At 43.4% G+C, this 22,698-nt stretch overlaps 1 protein-coding gene across 2 annotated transcripts in view; it reads left to right on the top strand.

Moving 5' to 3' along the window:
- Nucleotides 1-22,579, top strand: part of creb3l1 (cAMP responsive element binding protein 3-like 1) — a 52,671-nt gene extending 30,092 nt beyond the window's left edge. The window contains exons 6-13 of one of the 2 annotated variants that reach the window (XM_080423115.1): nt 778-1,016; nt 1,667-1,813; nt 3,154-3,212; nt 7,922-7,990; nt 16,658-16,760; nt 17,009-17,174; nt 18,257-18,425; nt 18,576-22,579. In XM_080423115.1, coding sequence (XP_080279241.1) covers nt 778-1,016; nt 1,667-1,813; nt 3,154-3,212; nt 7,922-7,990; nt 16,658-16,760; nt 17,009-17,174; nt 18,257-18,425; nt 18,576-18,612 — 989 coding nt within the window. In that variant the 3' untranslated portion in view covers nt 18,613-22,579. The remainder of the gene's footprint in view (nt 1-777; nt 1,017-1,666; nt 1,814-3,153; nt 3,213-7,921; nt 7,991-16,657; nt 16,761-17,008; nt 17,175-18,256; nt 18,426-18,575) is intronic. The other variant, XR_013932772.1, reaches the window with a different exon arrangement.
- Nucleotides 22,580-22,698: the final 119 nt, after the last annotated feature.

The following is a 22,698-nucleotide window of genomic DNA, read 5'->3' on the forward strand; positions in this document are numbered from 1 at the left end:
ATTGTGTCTCTCCTGGCTTGTAACAGGGCAGAGCGCCTTTACGTCTGTTCCTGAGCTGCGTCAGAAGCCATGTGATTTATCTATGTTGTCACTTGCGTTTAATCATATTGATCTATGGCTAAATCTAAAAACAAACCAGGGCTGCAACTATCTATTCTTTTGTTAGCCATTATCTATCGATTACTTTTTGCATTCATCGGAAAAAATAATAATCGATGCAAAAATTCAAAAGATCTACTAAACTGATTAGTCTGATTAACCACTTTTAACTTTTAAGACCTATTTTGTAATTCGTCATACACTGGTGTCACACAAAAACAGCGAAAATAGGACGGTCTACAAGGTCACAACGCGTCGCATCGCAACGGGTTGTGGAGCTCGTAGATCAGCTATTTTTGCTATTGTATTTTTATGATTCTGTCCGCCCAAAATTGTTTAGTTCAGTGGTTCTCAAAGTGCATTCCAGGGACCCTCAGGGTTCTTTTAGGGGGTTCCAAATTGACCCATACAAGTCAATTTAGAACCCCCTCTGACAGTATACAAAAGCAACCAAATGGACCCGTTAGGGTCCATTTGGTTGCTTTTGTATACTGTCAGATGGACCAGTTAGGGTCCATTTGTTTGCTTTTGTACACTGTCAGAGTTTAGGGGAGACCTTGAAATGTAAACATTTGAGAACCATTGGTTTAGTTCATTGAAATTGATTTTTTCTCTCTTCTAATCGATTAAACCAATCAGGTCAATTAACCGTTGCACCCCCTAAAAACAAACTTTCAGACGATGGTCTCCAGCTGCCCCCCACGCCGCCCAGCAGCAGCCACGGCAGCGACAGCGACGGCTCGCTGCCCCCCTCCTCGCCCCACCTCCTCCACACCCCCACCTCGCCCCACCTCCTCCTGCCCCCCTCCTCCCCCCAGCAGCAGCAGCAGCAGCAACATCAGAGGGCGGGGGGCCGCGCCTCCTCGGCCTCTTCCTCCACCGCTATCTCCTCCTCGCCGCTCCTCACGGCGCCACATGTGAGTATATACGGTAGCTCCTCTCCTCTCCTCTCCTGTTCTCTCCTCTCTTCTCCCCTCCTCTCAGGGGCGTGCTGGGACCAAAATTCAGCTCTGGGATTATATATTTTGTTTTTTTATAAATATTTTTTAACAATGTTTTCTTTTGGGTGGCCCACCGGCCGTTTGGCGGCCCGTAAATGGCGCGGCCGTTCTGGAATTTTCCCGAATTTCCCAGTGGCCAGCACGTCCCTGCCTCCTCTATGCATGGAATAAAGCAAAATAAAATCTCACAACTGACAGTGTTTGTATGACCATGCCTTAGTGTGTGATTTGTGAAACAGTGTGAAAGGAGTCCCCCACTATATTCCTAAAAGATTAACGCAATTTATAAAATGATGCTTTTGTAATACTGTTTCACATACTTCCAACCGGGTGAAGGAATCACAGATTGAGGCTTTAACCTCTGCTTTTTATATGAAATATCCAAGACTATTAAGATTTTATGGGGCCCGGACCGCTGGCCTAGCAACATGTTTTCATAGAAGACATGCTGGCTTCTACGGAATCCAAATGACTGAAATCAATCGTGACGGCTGAGAATTTCAATCCAATGCAAATGTTTACATTTGAACAACAACCAAACCCAACCATCATGTGTCCTCGTGCAGAAGCTGCAGGGTTCAGGACCGCTGCTGTTGACGGAGGAGGAGAAGAGAACCCTGGTCGCAGAGGGATACCCGGTGCCCAACAAACTGCCTCTCACCAAGAGCGAAGAGAAGGCCCTGAAGAGAGTCCGACGGAAGATCAAAAACAAGGTGCGTAGTCGACAAAGACAAAGGGGATGGGAAAAGTCGGACTGATAGATATAGGGGAAGTAGCAATGTGTTTGTGCCGTCAGAAATACGCTGGAGGATGAACTGAAGAGAAGCAGGGAGCTGTTTGAGGCACGTTAGCTTAGACCAGGGGTCTTCAACAGGGGGTCCGGGACCCCTAGGAGGTCCTCAGAGTTACTACAGGGGGTCCGCCAAATCTATGTGAGATAGAACATTTCCTCTCTCTCTCTTTTTTTTTTTTACACTAACCACTTGAACCTCGAGCATCCCTATTCTGGGGGGAACATTCACCGAAAATAGCCTGATCTACAAGCTGACAACGCGTGGCGCTGCGACGCGTTGTCAGCTTGTAGATCTGCTATTTTTGTACACAACACTTATGATAGTGCTGTCAAACATGAAAAAGTTGCAACACCATTTTAGACAATGTAGTTGGGGGGTCCCTGCTTCATCTCTCTCTCAGCTAAGGGGTCCTTAGCCTGAAAAAACGTTGAAGATCCCTGCCTTAGACCACACACTCCTGTCCCGCTCTGCCGGCTGTGCTTTTTACACAGACATTGATTCAGCTCGATTCAGTAACGACCTCCACTGCCAGCTTAAAGGCGGCACAACAATGGCCCCCATTCTGTGTCCATACACCTTTTATGCGGTACGGCAAGGCTGTGTAAAAGGGGCTTATGATGACTCATTGTATACTAGACTTTACTGATGACCATTTTCCGAAGCATAATGTGGCTTTTTGGAAGGAAGCCATTGGATTCCATTCATTTCAGTGTGGTATGAAAGCCAACATTGCTTGATATTCTGTAGGTAGTCCAACACAGTAAACTTTATTGGCCCTCTGGGGGGTCAAAGTTACATTATCATTGCAATGCGTGGTAAAGCATTTTAAAGCACAGGTTGATTTGACATCCATGACTTCTTCAACATTGAGTTTGGTAGGCTAATATAAGATTTTAAGAGCATTTGAAAACCACATCTAAAAATAAGGAAACAAGAAAGTGGTCTGTGTCTATGTATGATATGTGGCCGACCAGTGAATAGACAATGCTAAGTACTGAAGATAATATCGTGCTTTTAAAGAGCTCTAGTTAAAGATGCAGACAATGCGTTTTAAATCATGTGTGAAACAGGGACTAGAACAAAATTATAACATGATTTTTACGTGTTCTAATATGTAAATATGTTTATACAGTATGTATAATACAAGGTAATCATTTTATCAAATGAGGGCACATGTTTACTGCTGTTCGTGGCCACCATAGCCTTTATCAGGGTGACTGTTAAGATGTTGTTTTCAATGTGTCTCTGTCTTTCTCTAGATCTCAGCTCAGGAGAGTCGACGGAAGAAGAAGGAGTATGTGGAATGTCTGGAGAAAAAGTAAGACACAAATTAGTCTAATTTCTGGCTGTCTGTCCTCACCTCCTAACCCCTACAGTACTTCCTGTTTCATCCTTCGCATTAAATTACACACACGCAGACACGCACGCACACACGCACGCACAGTCGCACACACTCACACTCACACTCACACTCACACTCTCTGTCTCATTTACTTTGGCCAGAATTGGGAACCGTTACAATGAAATACTAGAAACATATTTCCTAAGAAAATGTAAGTGTGCCTGCAGTTGGCTGAGGCAGGAAGGGGACAGAGCAACTGTGTGTGTGTGTGTGTGTGTGTGTGTGTGTGTGTGTGTGTGTGTGTGTGTGTGTGTGTGTGTGTGTGTGTGTGTTGTGTGTGTGTGTGTGTGTGTGTGTGTGTGTGTGTGTGTGTGTCGTTTTGATGTATACATTGGCGGGGCCGTATCATCCGTGTGGGAGGAGTAGCATTTTGGTCCCCTCCGGGCGGCCAAAAAAGGTGTTTTTACGAAGTTTTTTGCGAATTACGTCGGAATGATAGTGCGTAACGGCACGAAGATTTCAAGCACACTATTCCCGGCCAAGCCGCACGTTTTGATGTATAGTTTGCCGGGGTAGTGTAAAGTGTGCGGCAGGAGTGCTCGGACGAAGTTTTGCGGCTATAAAAAAGAAAATAATTTAAAAATCTATAAAAATATTACCGAGGCCGAAAACCTAAAAAAAGATAAAACCCAAAAATGTACGGTAATAAAAAAAGGAGCATCTTTTTTTTTTTAAATCAAAACAATTACTCAAATGGTTTCAAGTGCTTGTTTCACCCACTTCTGAAGGTCTGAGACAAAAACGAAGTCCGATGTATTTGTTCGCAGACCCCCCAATTAGGGAGAGTAGTCGAAGAAGTTTCGGAGCGTTTCGGGCACTTTTTTTTTAACATGGGTTTCGATGGGGGCCAAAAAGGGGGCGTGGTTACGTTGTTTTGCCTAATACGTCGCCGTGTTAACGCGAAACGGCAAGAAAAGTAATAGCCTGGTTGGCCTGGTCGTTCCTCACATTTTGATGTATACATTGCCGGGGACGTGTCAACCGTGTGGGAGGAGTAGCATTTAGAGCACCGCGTGCGGCCAAAAAGGGCGTATTTTCGTAGTTTTTTGCGAAAAACATCACAATGGTAACGCGTAACGGCAAAAAGCTTCTGAGCACACTATTCCCGGCCAAGCCGCACGTTTTGACGTATAGTTTGCCGGGGTAGTGTAAACCGTGCGGCAGTTACGGTTGACCGAAGTTTTGCAAGGATAAATAAATAAAAATTAAGTATGGCGGGAATACAACAAGTGTTTTGCCATTACATGGCAGGCACATTTAATTAGATCTAAAAAGATCTTGGAACTTGTTTCTTCCTTGAGATTGAGAGCTGTAGAAAGTGGAAAGGCAGACAACATAAGGAAGGTATAGAGAATGTTTTTTTAAATGTTCTGGCAGGATTTGATCCTGGGTGAAAAATAACCCTGGAAGAGACTACAGACTTTTATTAAACCAGGATTTGTTCCTATAGGTAAAAGAATTAACTTGGAACACAACCTTTTATTAGAACATGGTTTCAATCCTATTGGTGAAAAATAACACTGGAAGACTTTTATTAAAACTAGGATTTGATCCTGGGGGTGAAAATCACCCTCAATTTTACTCGCGTAGCAGTAACAGAGTGACTGAAATTGGCATTACCTTATGAAGTCTAAACTGTGTAAAAGTCTAGTAGCTATAGCTGCTCTTCTGCAGGAGCACACTGTAAGTACACGGAAACCCACCACTATCTGGATGCAGACCCTTGCATCCAGATACCAGTGCAATAATACAATTAAATGACTCAACTTCTCCAGTCGAGGGGAACATCAGCGTCAGTTTAGTTGCATGTTGTGTAATATTCCTGATCTTATTCTGGAAACTATGTTTTTTACAAACAAGTTTATTAATCATCATCACCATCATATTTTTCTATAGCTCTTTTCTTAAAACTCACGTTCAGAAAGTGCTTTTGAGTCCTAAACCCAAAGGAATCAACTCAGAAATAGACCCATTTCATACTCGGCTCGCTGAGTTAAATCACAAAGTATTTTAGAATGCTTTGTGACTTGTAATTAGCTGTGACAGTGTAAAAAAATTGACCACTGAGGATTTTTGCTGTGTATTTTTGGCTCGGGGCGTTTTCCTTCCTCCTGCTCTGCTTTGTACCTGCTGACCCCAGAACAAGGTCCACTTCCAACTTTTGTGTACCTGCTGACCCCAGAACCAGGTCCACTTCCCACTGTGACTTTTGTGAATTGTTCTGCACCAAGTTTCCAGACCTCCTTCCAGCTCTGTTCCATCTCTCCACTCCATCTCTCTCTCTCTCTCTCTCTCTCTCTCTCTCTCTCTCTCTCTCTCTCTCTCTCTCTCTCTCTCTCTCTGTCCGCTCACACCTTCTCTCCACTTTCTCCCTCTTGTCTCCTTTAGCCTCCTCTCCTCATTCCTCTCTCTCTCTCTCTCTCTCTCTCTCTCTCTCTCTCTCTCTCTCTCTCTCTCTCTCTCTCTCTCTCTCTCTCTCTCTCTCTCTCTCTCTCTCTCTCTCTCTCTCTCTCTCTTTCTCGCTCTCTCATCCCTATTCCACTCTGTCCTTCATTCCTCCGGCATGGTGGTGGCTTCCCTCCAACAACCTGCACAACACATGCTCCCATCAGACCCAACCAACCAAACCCCTGTAGAGGTAGAGAGACAAAGAGAGAGAGAGAGAGAGTAGGGCTGCAACTATTTTGTCGCTGTCGTGCAGAAACCTCTTATCTCCATGTTTTAATGCCCTACTTGATCATACTACAGCGCCACACGAAAGCATCAAAAGTAGCAGATCTGCAAGCTCGAAACCGCGACGCGTTTTGAGCTTGGTGATCTGCTACTTTTTCTCGTTTTTGAATTTGAATCCTGAAAATGAATTGGACGTTTTGGACATATGAGGTTTCCACCTGACAGAGACGATTTACTATTTTCTAAGCGATAGTTCTGTCTATTAATTTTTCGATCAATTGAATAGTCGAGAAGCGTGTTTCCCCCCCGATCATTTATTTTATTATTTATATATCAACAAATCGGCGACTTCATTGATAAACATAAACGTTTGTGCAAAAATACCCAAAATAGGCAATAATGTGTCGTGATGTGACACTATCTATGGTATTTCTATGGCATTTAAAAAATGTTTAAAAAAACTTTTGTTAAAATGTATTTTTCTAATAATCTATTAAATCGAATAGTTTAATTAACTAAGAGAGATCATACAGAGAGAGTCGATCAGGCCAATTGAGAGAGAGAGAGAGAGAGAGAGAGAGAGAGAGAGAGAGAGAGAGAGAGAGAGAGAGAGAGAGAGAGAGACAGAGAGAGACAGACAGACAGACAGACAGACAGACAGACAGACAGACAGACAGACAGACAGACAGACAGACAGACAGACAGACAGACAGACAGACAGTGATACGCCTGTCTGCTTGGGTGATCTAAAGCATGAGTTGTACTTAGTCGCCCCCACAGGTGGCGTGTCCTTAAGAATTGCAGATTTACAAGCTCACAACGTGTCGTGCTGTGATGCGCTGTGAGCTTGTAGATCAGCTATTTTCAGTGAGCGACACCCACGCATATCAAAGTATTACTCTGGCTTTAGATGATAAGCCTTTTGACACTTTGAATTGAACAAGAAAATAAAAGTACAGAGAGAGGAGAGAGAAGCATGTATGGAAAAAGATATAAACCCCCCCTCGATCTCCCTTTCTTTATTCCAACCTCTGCGTTGTTTTTCTGCCTGCATTATGATTTATCAGGACAAGAGATGAGCACAGGATTAGGCCTGCTAGCCGATCCGCGAGCCGGGAAGCGCAGCGGGAGGACGCCGCGACAAAAGCACAGATCAGCGTGAACGAACAAACACTAGAGGAGAGATTAGGAGGATTACGAGTCGATGGCAGAGGCACAGAGTGGCAGGGTGACCTGGTGGATAATAGAAACCGGTTGGATTACTTGGAGACTTCCTCCCCCTTTTCCCCCGCTCCTCTGTCCGTCCCTTCCACCCTTTGGATCCAAATCTCGCTCCTTCGCTTCCGTGTCTTGTGTCTTTTGTTCTCCTTTGCTTTCTCTCTGTTTCCACTGTCCTCCCGTCTCTGTATCCGTCCCTCCTGTGGGGGACATCGCTCTTAAGTCTATATGAGCTATTGATTCTTATTGTCTTTTTAAAGAGTACCGAGGGTGATATTTATCACTTACGGTTTACACCCGTGTGAACCGTCATCTTTCAAAACATGGTTACCTACCAACATCAAGATACAATACTTTAACCATGAACCCAGCATCCCTATTCTGGGGAGCCGAACTTTCGTCGAAAATAACAGATCTAAAAGCTCTAGCTCCTGGATCGGCGGCTATTTTCGGTGAAGAGATTTGGTGTAGATGGAAAAAAGGAGGCGGCCCAGGCTAGTATAGACCCCTGAGACTCTGGTCAACGAAGTATATACGTTTTAAGTGGTTAAAGGATACCGAGGGTGTTTTTATCACATTGGGTTTCCGTCGATGTCAACCGTCATTGTCAAAATGTGGTTACATAAAAACATGCAACCGTCATCATGACAGGACCTGGTCAGTGGGGGGTGGGAACATACAATGTTCTGAAAAGCATGGCGTGTTAATCATAAGGTGTGTGTTTTGTGTTTCAGGGTAGAGAGCTACACGTCAGAAAACAATGACCTGTGGAAGAAAGTAGAAACATTGGAGACTGCCAACAGGTGAGACACAGGCACACACTCGCACACGCACACGCACACACACACACACACACACACACACACACACACACACACACACACACACACACACACACACACAGTCGACATGACGGTCTACAAATAATGCTGGGTGATCACGATGTTGACATCAAGCTGACTGCCTGTGGCTCTCATTAAATGCACGTAATAAACAATCATGATGCCTTTATAGACAGAAAAACACTTTCTCCAGACAGGATCAGAGACCTGACTCTGCTCGTAGCTGAGAGGCTGATCCTTTAAGGGGCATTTCACCCATAACACAACGCTCAGACCAAATAGATTTTCCTAGTTAAAGTATTATTTTTTACTACATTTTGCGGTTCATGACATATTTGGCTTTTAATGCTTATATTTTGAATTGAGTTCTTAACCACATAAACTCTATTCTGGGGATGAACATTCCGTGAAAATATCCCATCTACAAGCTCAAGGCCTCACAACGCGACGCCTTATGTGAGCTTTCAGTTTTCGGATTCGGTTTGTAGAGAGAAAAAATGAGGGGGCCTAGTATAGACCCCTGGGGGACTCTGTGTCAATTAAGTACATGGGGTTTAAGTGGTTCATCTTGCACCTACAAGACTCCAGTGCTCCAAGCCATGCTTGTTGTCATCGTTTCACTGAGTTGTATTTAATACTAGTGGAATAATTGTGCTCTTGATGACATTTCTTGGAAGACAAATTAAGTCTCTTTCATTAGCGCTCACCACAAATCAGTGGTGTAGTCTAGTTTTTTGCAGGGGGTTCACTGTGATTATTCCAGTGCACTCACACATGCACGCGCACATATATGCGCAGGCACGCTTTCGCTGAAGGAAATAACCTGAAGGTTACAATAACATGTAGGTCTATTAATTATTAACCCACAATATAAATCAAAATGTATTCTCTATATAATAACATACTATAACAAATAATAATTAGGCCTATTATTATTATTATTATTATGACAATAGGCTTATAATAACACATAACTGAGAGCATTCAGTAGCCAAGACCTGACCAGGTTTAGCATACTGATGCACTGTCATCATATGGAATGCATTTATCCCAAAACAAAGTGAAAGCACAGCCTGCAGTGCACATCGTTGTGTTAGTTCGCTCGTTCTCTGAGACGGACAGACGGGGGTGGAGTGGTTCACACATGTGTTGATGGCTTCTTAACTATCGTAGTTGATTGCGAATAGAACATAGAAGGTGTGAATGACTGAATGAGTCCTTACAATACTTTAAGTTGGCTACTGACGTTTCAACAGAATATCAAAGTGAATCTTGCGTCCCCCCAGCCCCTCCTCTTGCGTGTACGGAAACATTAGCTGGGATGGTTAGCAGACGTTACACGTATTTTGTAAAATCTTCGCACAGAGCATACTATGTACTATATAGCGTGTATTAGTAGAACACACTACTGCTACAAATGACAGTGTATATAGTATGTATAGTTTTTGGGGTGTATGTGTGTGTGTAAACGGGTAGATCTCGCATGCAGAATAAATCGCTGAAATATCATCAAATGTCACACATGTCGCGCATCTTGTTGTATGCACGCGTCACACTCTGTAGCGCCTCCAGTGATGTTGAAATGTTGGCTGCTGTTGCTTTGCAGTTTTACTGTGTCAAACTGAAACACATTTTTTCAGTCAGTCAAAGTCAAACTTTATGGCCAAGTATTTCAACCACATGAACCCTAGCGTCCCTATTCTGGGGGAAAAATGTCGGCGAAAATACACAATCTAGAACATTGGTTCTCAAACTGATATGTATTTGGCCGCGGACACCCGCCTGAAAAGGTTTTATGCCAGGGATCCCCAGAAGAGATATATTTTTGTTCTAAAATAGCAGATGTACAAGCTTGCAGCACTGCACAAAGTGACACGCTGTGAGGTTGTACGTATATCTGCTATTTTTGAAGTAGTAGTAAACAAATACATGGATAAAGTGGTTAAACGCAAGAACTGCTATCTGCTATCTTACTTCTGGAAAAAAAAGTAGTTGATTGTGGTTGTCTCTCACATGGACGCATAATCACAGCAAAAAAATAAAAATAAAAATGATTCAAGGAAGAACTATGAAAAGATTAAATGACATGGAAAAAAATAGCTTCTACTTTGTGTGGTAAGCTTGCACTTTTCCCAAGGATGGCGTGGGTTCGCATCGAATTGTAGCCCATTTATCATTTTTGCAAAGAGGGCCTTCGTTTTGGCACCGAAGACGTAAAGAAGTGGGCGTGCTGTAGAATCCGACACCTCTCCGTCAGCATGCTGCGATCTATCAGCATAATGTGGTCCCCCGCGCTGAAACCAAACACTCATTTTATTTTTCACTCCCTGTCATTATAATAACGTCAAATTACTCTGTGATTAACCTGAGGTGGGGGCTCCCCATAGCAGCCACTGTGGGTGTGTGTGTGTGTGTGTGTGTGTGTGTATGTGCGCGTGCACGCATGTGTGTGTGTGTGTGTGTGTGTGTGTGTGTGTGTGTGTGTGTGTGTGTGTGTGTGTGTGTGTGTGTGTGTGTGTGTGTGTGTGTGTGTGCTTCTGAATGTGAACCAGCTTGAGTCTTTCATTAAAGCTGAACGTTTTACAGTAGCTTTCATCATGGCAGGGAGGGTCCCACACACACACACACACACACACACACACACACACACACAACACACACACACACACACACACACACACACACACACACACACACACACACACACACACACAGATACATACATACATACACACACACACACTCCACGGGGTGTGATTGTAGCTGGTCTATGAAACAGCAAATTAAACCACCCACGGAGGAACCATGAGGCAGCGAAAAACCAGGAACCGTGAGTCAGCCCGGATGGGCAGACAGACACTCACACATCTCAGAGGTAGCAGTAGTTTCCGTCTTAAAAAAGTGGGAGGTCTGCGAGAAGGAAAGACGAGTGGGCAATCCATTTGTTTTTCCTTTTACTGAGACAGACAGCAGGAAAGCCCATAGGCACAGGCGAGGAAGCCACTGGTTGGATTTTGACCCTATAGGCCAGTGTTGTGTTCTAGTTTTTTTATGAAGGTATACTATGTTTATTCCCTGCCTCCCACACGCACGGCATGCGCGCGTCTATAATGAATTAAATGTAAAAAACGCTGTTTTGAACAGTTTTTGAAGGTGTACGGTGGCGACGAAAAAAAATCTCAAGGTATACGGCGTACACAGCATCTGACGGTAGAACCCACCACTGCTATAGGCCGGCAGAGGTGGGGGGGGGGGGGGGTGGAGGGGGGGGCGGTAGAAGCATCCGTTTGGTTTGGTTTGATCTGGTTTGGTTTGGTTTGGGCAAGCAATATCAACATTTCATCATAATTTTCCGACATGGTCCTTAGTGTTCGGTGTAGCTCGCCAAGGCAAACCGATCGACTTTGAGCTGTAGGACTGTTTGATAGGCTCCCTGCTGTTAAGCCCGAGTTAAATTCAGTGAGTGTCGCACACCAAAAATCGACAAAATCCAAGAGCTATAAGATCTGCTATTTTTGGTCGGGCAACACCCCACGCGCAACCAAGCATAAATCTGGCTGTTAAGATCCGGGTATCGCTCTCAGCTTTGGGGCTTCTGAGAGGCTCCTGTCAAAAGCATTCAGTCTGAATGTGCAGCGGCCCCCTCCTTTACTTCCCTCATCTTTATTTATGACCTGTCTGTGATGTAGAATGTGCTGGGATGTGAAATGCACAGCGTTCATGGCTCTTCAGTGTGCTGCTTGGGGGGGGGGGTTTAGACTGTAGGCCCCCGTTTGGAGTCATCTGCTAGAAAAGGAAACACTGGCAAATAATTACCGTCCGTCAGTTGAGTGAGACGGGGTGCAAATGACTGCAGCTGTGAGTAACACTCTGTGTATAGACTACTGGATGTGGTGGTGTATGTATGTGTGTGTGTGTGGGGGTGTGTGTGTCTGTGTGTCTGTGCACGAGCCTGCATATGAGTGGAGTTGGAAGGGGGATATCGTGGGTTTACAATGGAAATTTGTGTCTGGATTTGTGTGTGTGGGGGGGTGTGTGTGTGTGTGTGTGTGTGTGTGTGTGTGTGTGTGTGTGTGCGTATGCATGTGCTGATGTCATCTATATGTCATCATACTACAACCACTGTGGAACCACACACACTTTTCCATTTGTGCAGAGTGACCCCCCCCCCACACACACACACACACACACACACACACACACACACACACACACACACACACACACACATACACACACACACACACACAGGAGTCTCAGTGACTTCTGGGGTAATCTCTCAAGAACAGATTCTGCACTGCGTTGGAATCTGTCGGGGAGGTTCGTCATAACGTGTGCGCATTCAGATCAGGAAGCAGGCCGCGCTTTACCCAATCAAATGTAGTGGGCGGGATTCACATGTCCGTCGATCTTTCCCCCTCGAAACAAACCCAAACTAATTTAACAATAGCGTCCGCGGAGCAGACAAAACCACGGAAAGATATTCACATTTTAACTTACTCTTTCATCATAGAAACAAGTGGGCTTATAACCAAAACGATCCATGTTCTCTGGGAGAAGTGGTGTTAGTGTTCCGTGTAGAAATATTGTTAGTGGGAATGAAAACATAGTGGCACCCACCGGAAGTGAAAGCTGAAGGCAGACCTAAACCCCGGTTTCCTTGCGCACTGGTGTTACGTTTTCTTCCGCCCAGAGCCAACAGACATAGAACAAACAGCAGAGGTCGCTGTTTTTCATTTTCAGTTGGATTTGGGTTCCCAGATTGCTTCTGGGGTTACTTGTAAAGTTGGTATCACATTTCTATTGCGAGGCCTTTTAGCATCTATTATCATTGTTGCACGAAAGGATTATGTTTTTGTATAATCTCGAATTACAGGTACAATTTCCCCAAGAATGCATATTGCATAATTGCCAAAGTATCTATTAATCTGATTACTGATCATTCAGATTGTTATGGCCACCCTTTTACAATGACATTACATCCTTTCCGGGGACCACTTCACCAAAACAATGAAGATATTCCATTGTCTCATTCCCCCCAACCTCTAACCATGAAATGACTAGTTAAATGGATTACTTGGCTTTAGTTACAACTTCAAATTCAAACCCACATGTTAGCTGCAGGCTTCTTTATTCCTCCAAGGCAGTGATCTGGTGTAGAGAAAGTACCAGACTGAAATTCAAACTGTCAACGCTAACTCTGACCCTAATTCTACCCTGACGACTTCACTTAAAACAAACCATTTGCCTAATGAGCACCAGAAAATGACCCTCGCACGTGACCGCCCACTTCTCTATTCTTCTGGGGATATTTGAGCGAACGGCGAACGCACGCACACACATTTTGTCTGGGTGCCATAACATTGCTGTAGCCAGTATATTTTTAAGGCTTAATAACTTCAACAGTAAATCATTGTGGGTTTTACATCAAAGAGCTGTCTTTGTGTGTGTGTGAGTGTGCCTGTGTGTGTGTGTGCGTTTTCGTGCCATATATGTATGTGTATGTGTGTGTGTGTGTGTGTGTGTGTGTGTGTGTGTGTGTGTGCGTGTGCGTGTGCGCGTGTGCGTTTTCGTGACGTGTGTGTGTGTGTGTGTGTGTGTGGTTAGGCTGGGTCAATATTGTGTCATATAAAGTTATTACAGCTGTCAACCCAGTGTCTGGGTATTGTTACTGTGGTTAGTCTGAGAGAGAGAGAGAGAGAGGGGGGAGGTTATTCACACACTCAATCCTTTTAACACTCAAACACAGATCTGCTATTTTTGTGAATAATGCTTTTCTTTGGGGGGTGGGTGGAAATGTTTTTTAAAAATTCTGCCTGTAATGACATGCTCAATTTAGAGACATGAGGGTCTATGAGGTTAATGAATGACTGGCTAATTGCCTACTGTCTATTCCAGTCCTAATCTCTGCTTCACGGACTGACTGCCATCTACTACACATCCACCCCCACTCTTGTGGGACTGTGGGGACGAATACATTGAAGCCATTTTCAGATCTTTAACCACATGAACCCCAGCGCCCCTATTCTGGGCAGTGGGCTTATCATAATGGGTGAATGTGACAACCCCCGAGGTTGTCTGTGTTACAGAGTGATTGGAGGGCGGAGTGTGTCATCAGTGGAGATCTGGCCCACCTGGTTTTCCTTGTATATATAAGAGGCTGCAGGGCCAGTCTGATTATCTCTCTCTCGCCGTGCAGCTATATTAGACGATGTAAAAGTTCACAGCGTGTCACAACGCGCCAAAGACATTTGGTGTAGACTAGAGGAAAAAAGGAGGGTGCCAAGTATAAAGCCCTGGGGGACACCTGGTCACCAAAGTATAATGGGGTTTAGGTGGTTAACCTGTGATATAGATGAATATCTTTGCGCCACACAGGACAGGAGTATTGTCTATTACTGAACAGATGTGTGTATGCACATATTTTAATGTCATGTAATGTAACATGATCGACTCAGGTAGGCCTACAGGTGTACAAGCACATTGGAATTCGTCTGCGGCTCTATGAGTCAAGTATGCATACAAGAACAACAAAAAAGAGTCATGATAAATAGTAATGAGTAAAAGTACGTGCAGAAGGTGTGAGTGCGCGCTTACACGTCTGTGTGTGATAGTATAGTGTAGTTACCAGTATCCAGACCATTACCAATATCCCTTTAGAACAGTTTAACCCCTTAAACCTACGGGTATATACATCCTTGACCGGTGTCCCCTCAGGGCTCTATACTTGGTTCGTAGTTTTTCCCCCTTCACCAAATTTCATTGCCGGAAATAGATCTACAAGCTCCCAACGCATCACGTTGCAACACTTTGTGAGCTTGTAGATCTGGTATTTTCACAGAATGTTCACCTTATTATTATTATGTTTACCTATTATGGCATGCACAGAATCGTGACACAAGGGTTCAAGAGGTTAACCAGCTGACTGATCCACTCATTAACAGAATCAGTGCAGAACATTTAAATGTTTCTATTCTCATTTCTGTCCTTCAAACTGCATTGTGCTGTTGCCACCTCTCTGTCTCCATCTTGTGGCCATAGGCTGTCTTTAACATTTCGCTGTCTCTGGATACCATTAGAACCCTGCTCCCCAGATTCTACTGGAAACCTCCATTCACCTCTATTGTTAACACCACTGTTTCTCAACGTCTTGACCAGGGCCAACCAGGGGTCCAAATGGACACATACGGGTCTGTAACTCTGCAAATGTACAAATGGAACCATTTTGGGACCCCAAATCTACACTGTAAAATCCTCAGTGTTAATTTAACTCAGATTTATCTCAAATGGAACCAAATGGACAGATTCATTTGGTTCCATTCTTACACTCAGAGTTATAGACCCGTAGGGGTACATTTGGACCTCCTGTTGGTCCCCGGACCGGACGTTGAGAACCACCATTAGAGTCATGCTCTCCACATTCTGTGGTAATACTCAGCTCAGTTCTAGTGTCGTTTACTGTTAATGCCATTAGACCCATTCTTTCTCAGTGTTCAACGGAACACTATTTTAATCCTCAACGAGACTGCACTACTGGAACCCTGCTCTCCAGATCGTCTTCTATGCTGATATCACCATAAGACTCTGATTCTATACAGACCAGGATTCTGTACCCTAAAGTACTCTTCTCTGCTTAACCAGCTTTAATCCTGTCGTCCCTATTTTGGGCAAACATTTCCAGAATTGAAAGTCCCCGAAAATAACAGATATTCGCTATGTATATACAGTACTATGTAGAGCATAAGTGGTTAAATGTATCTACTCAACTCTACTGTCTATTAATCCTGCTGTCCATATAAAATTAATTTATCCTTGTGAATGTCCGCTATGCTACTGATACCATATAAGTTTCTCTTGAACTCTGTGAACTGTGTGTGTGCGTGTGCGTGTGCGTGCGTGCGTGCGTGCGTGCGTGCGTGTGTGTGTGTGTGTGTGTGTGTGTGTCTGTGTGTGTGCGTGCGTGCGTGTGCGTGTGTGCACGGAGTGGCATGGGAACCCTGCCAGACCCCTGCAGAGTTCCCTCAGTGTGTACAATAGTGGACTGGGTCCAGATGTGTAAATCCCATAATGGCACATAGCCTAGTGATTATCAAGAACAAAACCCATATGAGAGAGGAGAGAGCATTCTTTCCACACACCAGTGAGAGTGAGAGAGAGAGAGAGAGAGAGTCTGTGTGCTTGCATGTGTGTTTTTGTGGTTTAAGATGGCTATATACATTCAGAGTATACTGCATTTAGTGGTGGGTGTGGAGGAGGCAGGATGCACACACACGCGCACACACGCGCACACACACACGGGACTCTGCATTATGTAATTTCCCTGTCCTAGTCTGCTCTTATTGAACTGCAACTGAACTGAACTGAACTGAACCGGTCCATATTGCAGCTCGGTCCTCAAAGCCAGCGCTGCATCGTTGCCATTCCTCAGTGACACCAAAGACGTAGCGCTGTGCTAGCTTTACGCTAACATCGGTTTCTAATGAGCAGCGTCTAGAAGTGCCAAAGCCATCGCCCTGGATGAGAGCGGCTGCCGAATGCCTAAAGTGTAAATTGTAATTGATCTGGAAATGCAGAGGAACAAAAACACTTCATCTCTCTCTATCTCTCTCTCTCTGTTTGTGTCTACAGGTCTCTTTTACAACAGCTTCAGAAGCTTCAGTTATTGGTTTCAGGGAAGGTCGTTCCACGGTCCTGCAAGATGGTCTCGACCCAGACCGGAACCTGCCTTATGGTAAACACGCACGCACGCACGCACGCACGCACGCACGCACGCACGCACGCACGCACGCACGCACGCACGCACGCACGCACGCACGCAAGGCCATGGTCATCAAACACGGGCAAGGCAGAGACATAAACTGCAATAATGCAAAAGTGTCACTATCATTATTATTGTTACTAATAATGACATTAGTATAATTATAATTCTTCTCAGCATTAGCAGTATGGTGACAGTGTGCTGTGCCTGTCTTTGTGCAGATGGTGGCGCTGTGTTTTGTTCTGGTGCTGGGATCCTTCTCCCCCTCCTGCCTTCCTCACCTGTCCTTCCTCTCTCAGTCCTCTTCATCCTCGTCTTCCCCTCTCTCCTCTCCCTCCTCTCCTTCTTCCCCTCTGCCCTCGGCGGACCACTACACCACCAGTCAGGGTAGGTCTAGGAACTCCCCAACTCATGCCATCAACACTGCAGGCAACAGATCAACATCTGTTTTGCTCAGTTGTGGTTATTAGTTATAGTAAACCGCTGTATCATAAGCATATTGAGAGACTTCAGTTCAGACAGGCAAACTTGAAAAGATTGCTGATGTTGTTGTTGTACAGTCATCAATTGAAATCAAAAATAGCCGATGCAACACAATGCGTCCTTGTATCTTCTTTAGATGAACGAAACTATCGCACAACAAAGTATCAATCAGCGACATTACAATGCCTTCCATCTGCTGAAAGGATGAAAGTGGATGATGTCCTCTTTGCATTGCACTGGTCCCAGTTGTCATCCTGGAGTCCTGTGTCATCGTTGGGTGTTCATTTGTTCAATAGAGTGCTACTTTACAGGGACGATATCTTTTTGTAGGGCGATCTGGCTGTGCCTTCCGCCGTGGGTTCCCACTGCAGATTTCCAATAGTTTTGGATAGGTTTCAGAAAATAAACTCTGCAATGAACAGATGCTTCTGAAGTTCACATGTTTTGTTCAACTAGATAATCTTCACAAATCAATTGCACTTTTTAAGATGAACCACTCACACAATTAAGTAAAAGAATCACACCTACTGTAGCTTCAAAAGTCATGGTTGAAATATTATTAACAGGTGTAATTTATTAACAAAAGGGAAACTCATGTTAGTTACAGTCCTTATTTTCAGCAGAAATCTAAAACCCTATGCTTAAAAAGCTTTGGAAATCTGGCATGGAGAACCCTTTGCAAAGTCACTTCCAGGTTTTAGGATTACAAACTGTAGCACTCACTCACTATTAATAAACAGGAAAATGGCAAAATACCAATTGACACAAATTGTGCTGGTGAGATTTCTTTTTAAGCTACTAGTGTCTTATAATAAAATCTCACCTAAATAAACTAAACAGACCAAAACTGAGCATAACCAAAATAAAGCAATGAGTCACAATACAACAAATCAAAATGCAATAAATTAGAAAGAGATAGTCAGTCACCGATGGACCCATGTTTTACGGTTAATAACAAAGCGTCTGTGTTTGTGTGTATTGTATAGTCCGTTCCCGAAGCCTGCTCTTCTACGACGAAGGCTCGCCATTGGAGGAGAGTTTTGTGACATCAGAGGGGGAGGGCTCCCAATCATCAGGCCACTCCCACATCCAGAGCAGCCGCTACATGGGCGATGCCCATGAAAACCAAACCACTGGTCCTGAATACCACAAGAGGTATGCATGCATATGCACACACACACACACACACACACACACACACACACACACACACACACACACACACACACTCACTCTCGTCCTTCTATAGTCTCCGCATGTATCTGTTCCACTGACAGTTTGTCCTTCTTCTCTCCGTCTCCCTAGAGAGACGCTACCAGAAGGAGCGACAGAGTATCTCTGACAGACATCCCGGTCCCCCCTCCTCCTCCTCCAATGACCAACCACCTCTCTCCTTTGACCCCTAAAGACCCACTAAAACCTCCCGACTCCTCAACCCAGAGGACATGTGGTCTCCCCAACTTCATCACCTCCACCAACAAACACCGCCACCACTTTCAACTGGACCAAAATATGAGAGACGAAACTCAACCTCCCCAGGATGATCGCCTGCTCTCACCAAACACTAGTACTGGAACCCCCGCTCCTTAAAGACAAGACAAGGGACCCTACAGGCCTCCCGTAGAGTGCCATATCCTGTGGACATGTCCTGTATTCTGCACTGCGGCTGTTGTTTCTCCACCTGACCCCACACTTCAGCGTCAAAGGGGGCATTGTACTATAGCAGTTTTATTTTTATGTGTATTGATAAAGATACTGGTTGATGACGAGTCAATTTGTCAGTTAATTGGGGTTTGTTTGAGTGGCCTGGTTTACAGTTTTTACAGTGTATCTTAGAAGAAAAAAAAAAGCATATCCATAAAATGTGTGAAGAGTAAAAAAAAAAATACGATGCCCATGAAAGAAAAAGACATTGAGACGTGTTGGAAATGACACGTCCTTTCCGAAGAATGAGTTTTGCCACAAGGTCTGCATTTTCAAAGGAAAAGAAATATTTCAAAAACCACCTGGTCCCTAAGTGCCTTCTACCTGCCTCAATCCAGTAACCAGAATACACACACACACGTTTGAAAAAGCAACTGTATGCTGTACACTGGAACGATCACAGTTTTTATTTTTGTAGTCCGGGTACAGTTTTTATTTTTGTAATCCGGGTACAGATACAGTTACCAGCCAACGCTGCTGTGTGTTTTACTTTGTCACAGTTATTTTTAGGGGCCCTGTTTCCATACCAGGAGACCACATACCAAGGTTGGGAAAGCCTGGTATATAGGTATTTTTTATTGAATCTAAAATCATATATATATGTAATATAATATATTCTGAGCATCCACAAAAAAGAGCATATTTATTTTATGCAACCAAAAAAAAAGAAAAGACTTTTAACTTGTTTGTGCGTTCAGTTGTTTTAATTGTCTTTTTATTTTGTTTTTCTTGGTTTATTTTTATAAATTCAATTCTCTTAAGTGGAAAAACAAAACAAAATGTGCAACTGAAACTACTATAATATATTCTGAGCATCAAAAAGAGCATATTTATTTATGCAAAAAAAAAGAAAGATACTGAAGCTTTAGTTTGTTTTTTTTTACTTTTTTTTGGATGATGTAAACTTTTTACACAGCCGATTTAAAAAAACAACACGGCGATGCAACTTTTCACAGTTTGGCATTGTGTCGCTACGTGCCGATGTGCTGAAGTCTTAAGCCTAATTCATACTTCTTCTCACGACAATAGTGCGCTGACAATAGCCGCTCTACAAGCTCTGTAACGCACTGTAGATGCGACACATTGTGAGCTTTTACATGTGCTATTTTCAGAGTGCGACACCATCGTGCGATGAAGCATAAATTAGGCATCACATAGCGTCCTAAATCATTGGTTCTCAACCTTTTCAGGCCGCGACCCCCCAACATAATCATCCTGATAAGCACTTGGAATGTAGGAGTCGAGGTATTACATTTTGTTTGACTCGGTTCCACAGATAAATATTGTGAAAATAGCAGATCTACAAGCTCTCAACGCCTCGTGTTGCGAGGCGTTGGGAGCTTGTAGCTTTTTTCATAAATTTTCCCTCTTATATTATTTGACAATTTGGCCAATGTTTGACCAGTTTTTATAGTAGTTTGTTCATTACTTTTGATTTATTTTTGTTTTAAAAAGGTCTTAAAAGTCCTTCAATTGTCACTTTACTGTCATCTGGGGACCCCCCCCCCAAAATCACGTGGGGATCCCCATGGGGGTCCCGACCCACAGGTTGAGAACCACTGTCCTAAATGTTTACTACGTGATCTGCTTGTGACTGTAATACAGTGTCTGTCTGACTGCTGTCGCTTGAAAAACTCACTCAAACCTCCTTTTTCCTGCAAGTAGACCACCATTTAAAGTGTTGCGCTGACCATGTAATCTGAAACGTACTGTGTAAGATACATATGGAAAAATCTCAATTCTGGTCTAGAAATTAGGTCATTATTCGTATTTATTTAGTTGAATGAAACCTTAAAGCACTGAGTATATTGACCCTAGGACCTGTTCAAAAGCAGCCATATAATTACAAAACCGCAATCAACATTAGTCAAACAGAAAATATGTTTTCTCAAGTTCATCTTGAGTGTTTAATGAATTTGCCCATCAAAGCAGCCCATTTGCTAAAATGTTCAAATGTATCAACACATCCATACAATAGACTGTTCTTCTTATTTTTATTTTTATTGAGGTTTTATGCGACAGCAGTGTATGATGTATTTATTCCTATCTGTAGAAAGTATGTATATATTGATAAAGACAATCGGGGGGCCAATCCATTCCATCAACACCGATCACCCCAAACTTTGTTTTCTCCACAGAATGTAAAGGAATATCTTGACTTTTTCTTTTTTTTACAATTTTAGGCTTTTTCTTTTCTTTTCTGTTTTTCTCCTATGTGTCATGTGTAGGAGAAAGTATTCTTTTTGGCATTAGAAGTAACCAAAACTATTCCATAAACATTTGTCATTCAAACAACAAAGTTGTTCTCAGGGCAGCTGTCAGGCAAATGTAGAAAATGTTTCACCACCACGAGACAGGTGCCTCCAATTCTAAACATCAAAAGCATTCCTGTAGATAAACAATCCACTGTTCTTTTTAATTGATCATTTGTCAGATTCCTCTGATGTCTTCTGGGCAAATCTGACTTCTCTTCCATCTGGAAACAGAATGCTCAAAAGAAAATCACATTTTGATCTTTTATTGAAACATGAAATGTTTACAAATCGTTTAAGGTTATCTGTAGTGAAAGCAGAGGCCATCAATTCTCAATTTCAGCTTTACATCACAGCTCCCGTCAAAAGCCAGTGGCCATTCAGCCCACTGCATGAAAATATTCCTTAAAAATGTTCTTTTTTTCTTTTCCTTTACATTTTCCCTGCAGCTGTCTTGGCGGTTTAATGTACATAAATGATGACTAGTGTAACTTGCAATTGTGTAAATAAGGGCATTGTTTTTGTAATGTGATGCATTCACAACTGTTAACCTGTGGATCCACTGGGCAAGAGGGGAGGGGAGGGAGGGGGGGGGGGGTTAGGAAGGAGACAAGAGATGAGGGGTGGGAGGAAAGGGAAGGAGGAAGGGAGCGATGGAGAGAAAGAGGAGGGAGGGAGCAAGGTAGGAGGGTTGCTCCGTCCAACTGTAAAGCGACCCTGGCCGCAAGAATGGCTACGTACCATTTCAAAACGGTTTAACATAAAACCTCGGTGAGGAGCAGTTGATTTGTGTCACCAGTTTTTTTTTTCTGTTGCTCCAGATCAGTGGTGGGAAACCTTTTTGAGGACGTGATCACTTGGCCATTTTCCAAGGATGGCATGATCACTCAGTGCCAGCCAGTGAAACCTACCACTGGTCGTATGTACAACCAGAGTAGGCAGTTAATTAGAACGATAGGATAGAGTCAATGTAATAATAAAACCTAACAAAGAATGACAAATGTAATATGAATAATGAAGGTAAGATAAATTCAGACGATGTGTGGAGAAAAGTTTTATGCACATCAAATAATTATTAATAGTCTCTTCTTTTTTTTTTCTCAATTGATCACCTCCCAATCTGATCAAGTAGTTCACATAGAGAATGTTTCCCACCCCTGCTCCAAACTATTTCTTCATAACATCTGTGAAGCCTCCAGCTGTTCTGACTGTTTTGAAACGTATTGGTCCATGTTGCAGACCAGATCTATGTTGTACAAAGAGTCCTGCATGTTTCTGCATATATACATGTATATCGTAGTCTAGTCACGTAGAGTAGAACCGAGCAAAATATAAAAAACTGCATCAGCAACACTGTGTTTGTGTTCCATCTTTAACATGCCAGGCTAGTTACTGAACCGCATAGAGTATATGGATGGTGAGAATGATATACAACACGTGCGCTCTCTCACCACACACATTATCTATCTTGC

Source organism: Gymnoscopelus braueri (genome assembly GCF_963280865.1).
Source record: "Gymnoscopelus braueri genome assembly, chromosome: 24".
Classification (NCBI taxonomy): domain Eukaryota; kingdom Metazoa; phylum Chordata; class Actinopteri; order Myctophiformes; family Myctophidae; genus Gymnoscopelus; species Gymnoscopelus braueri.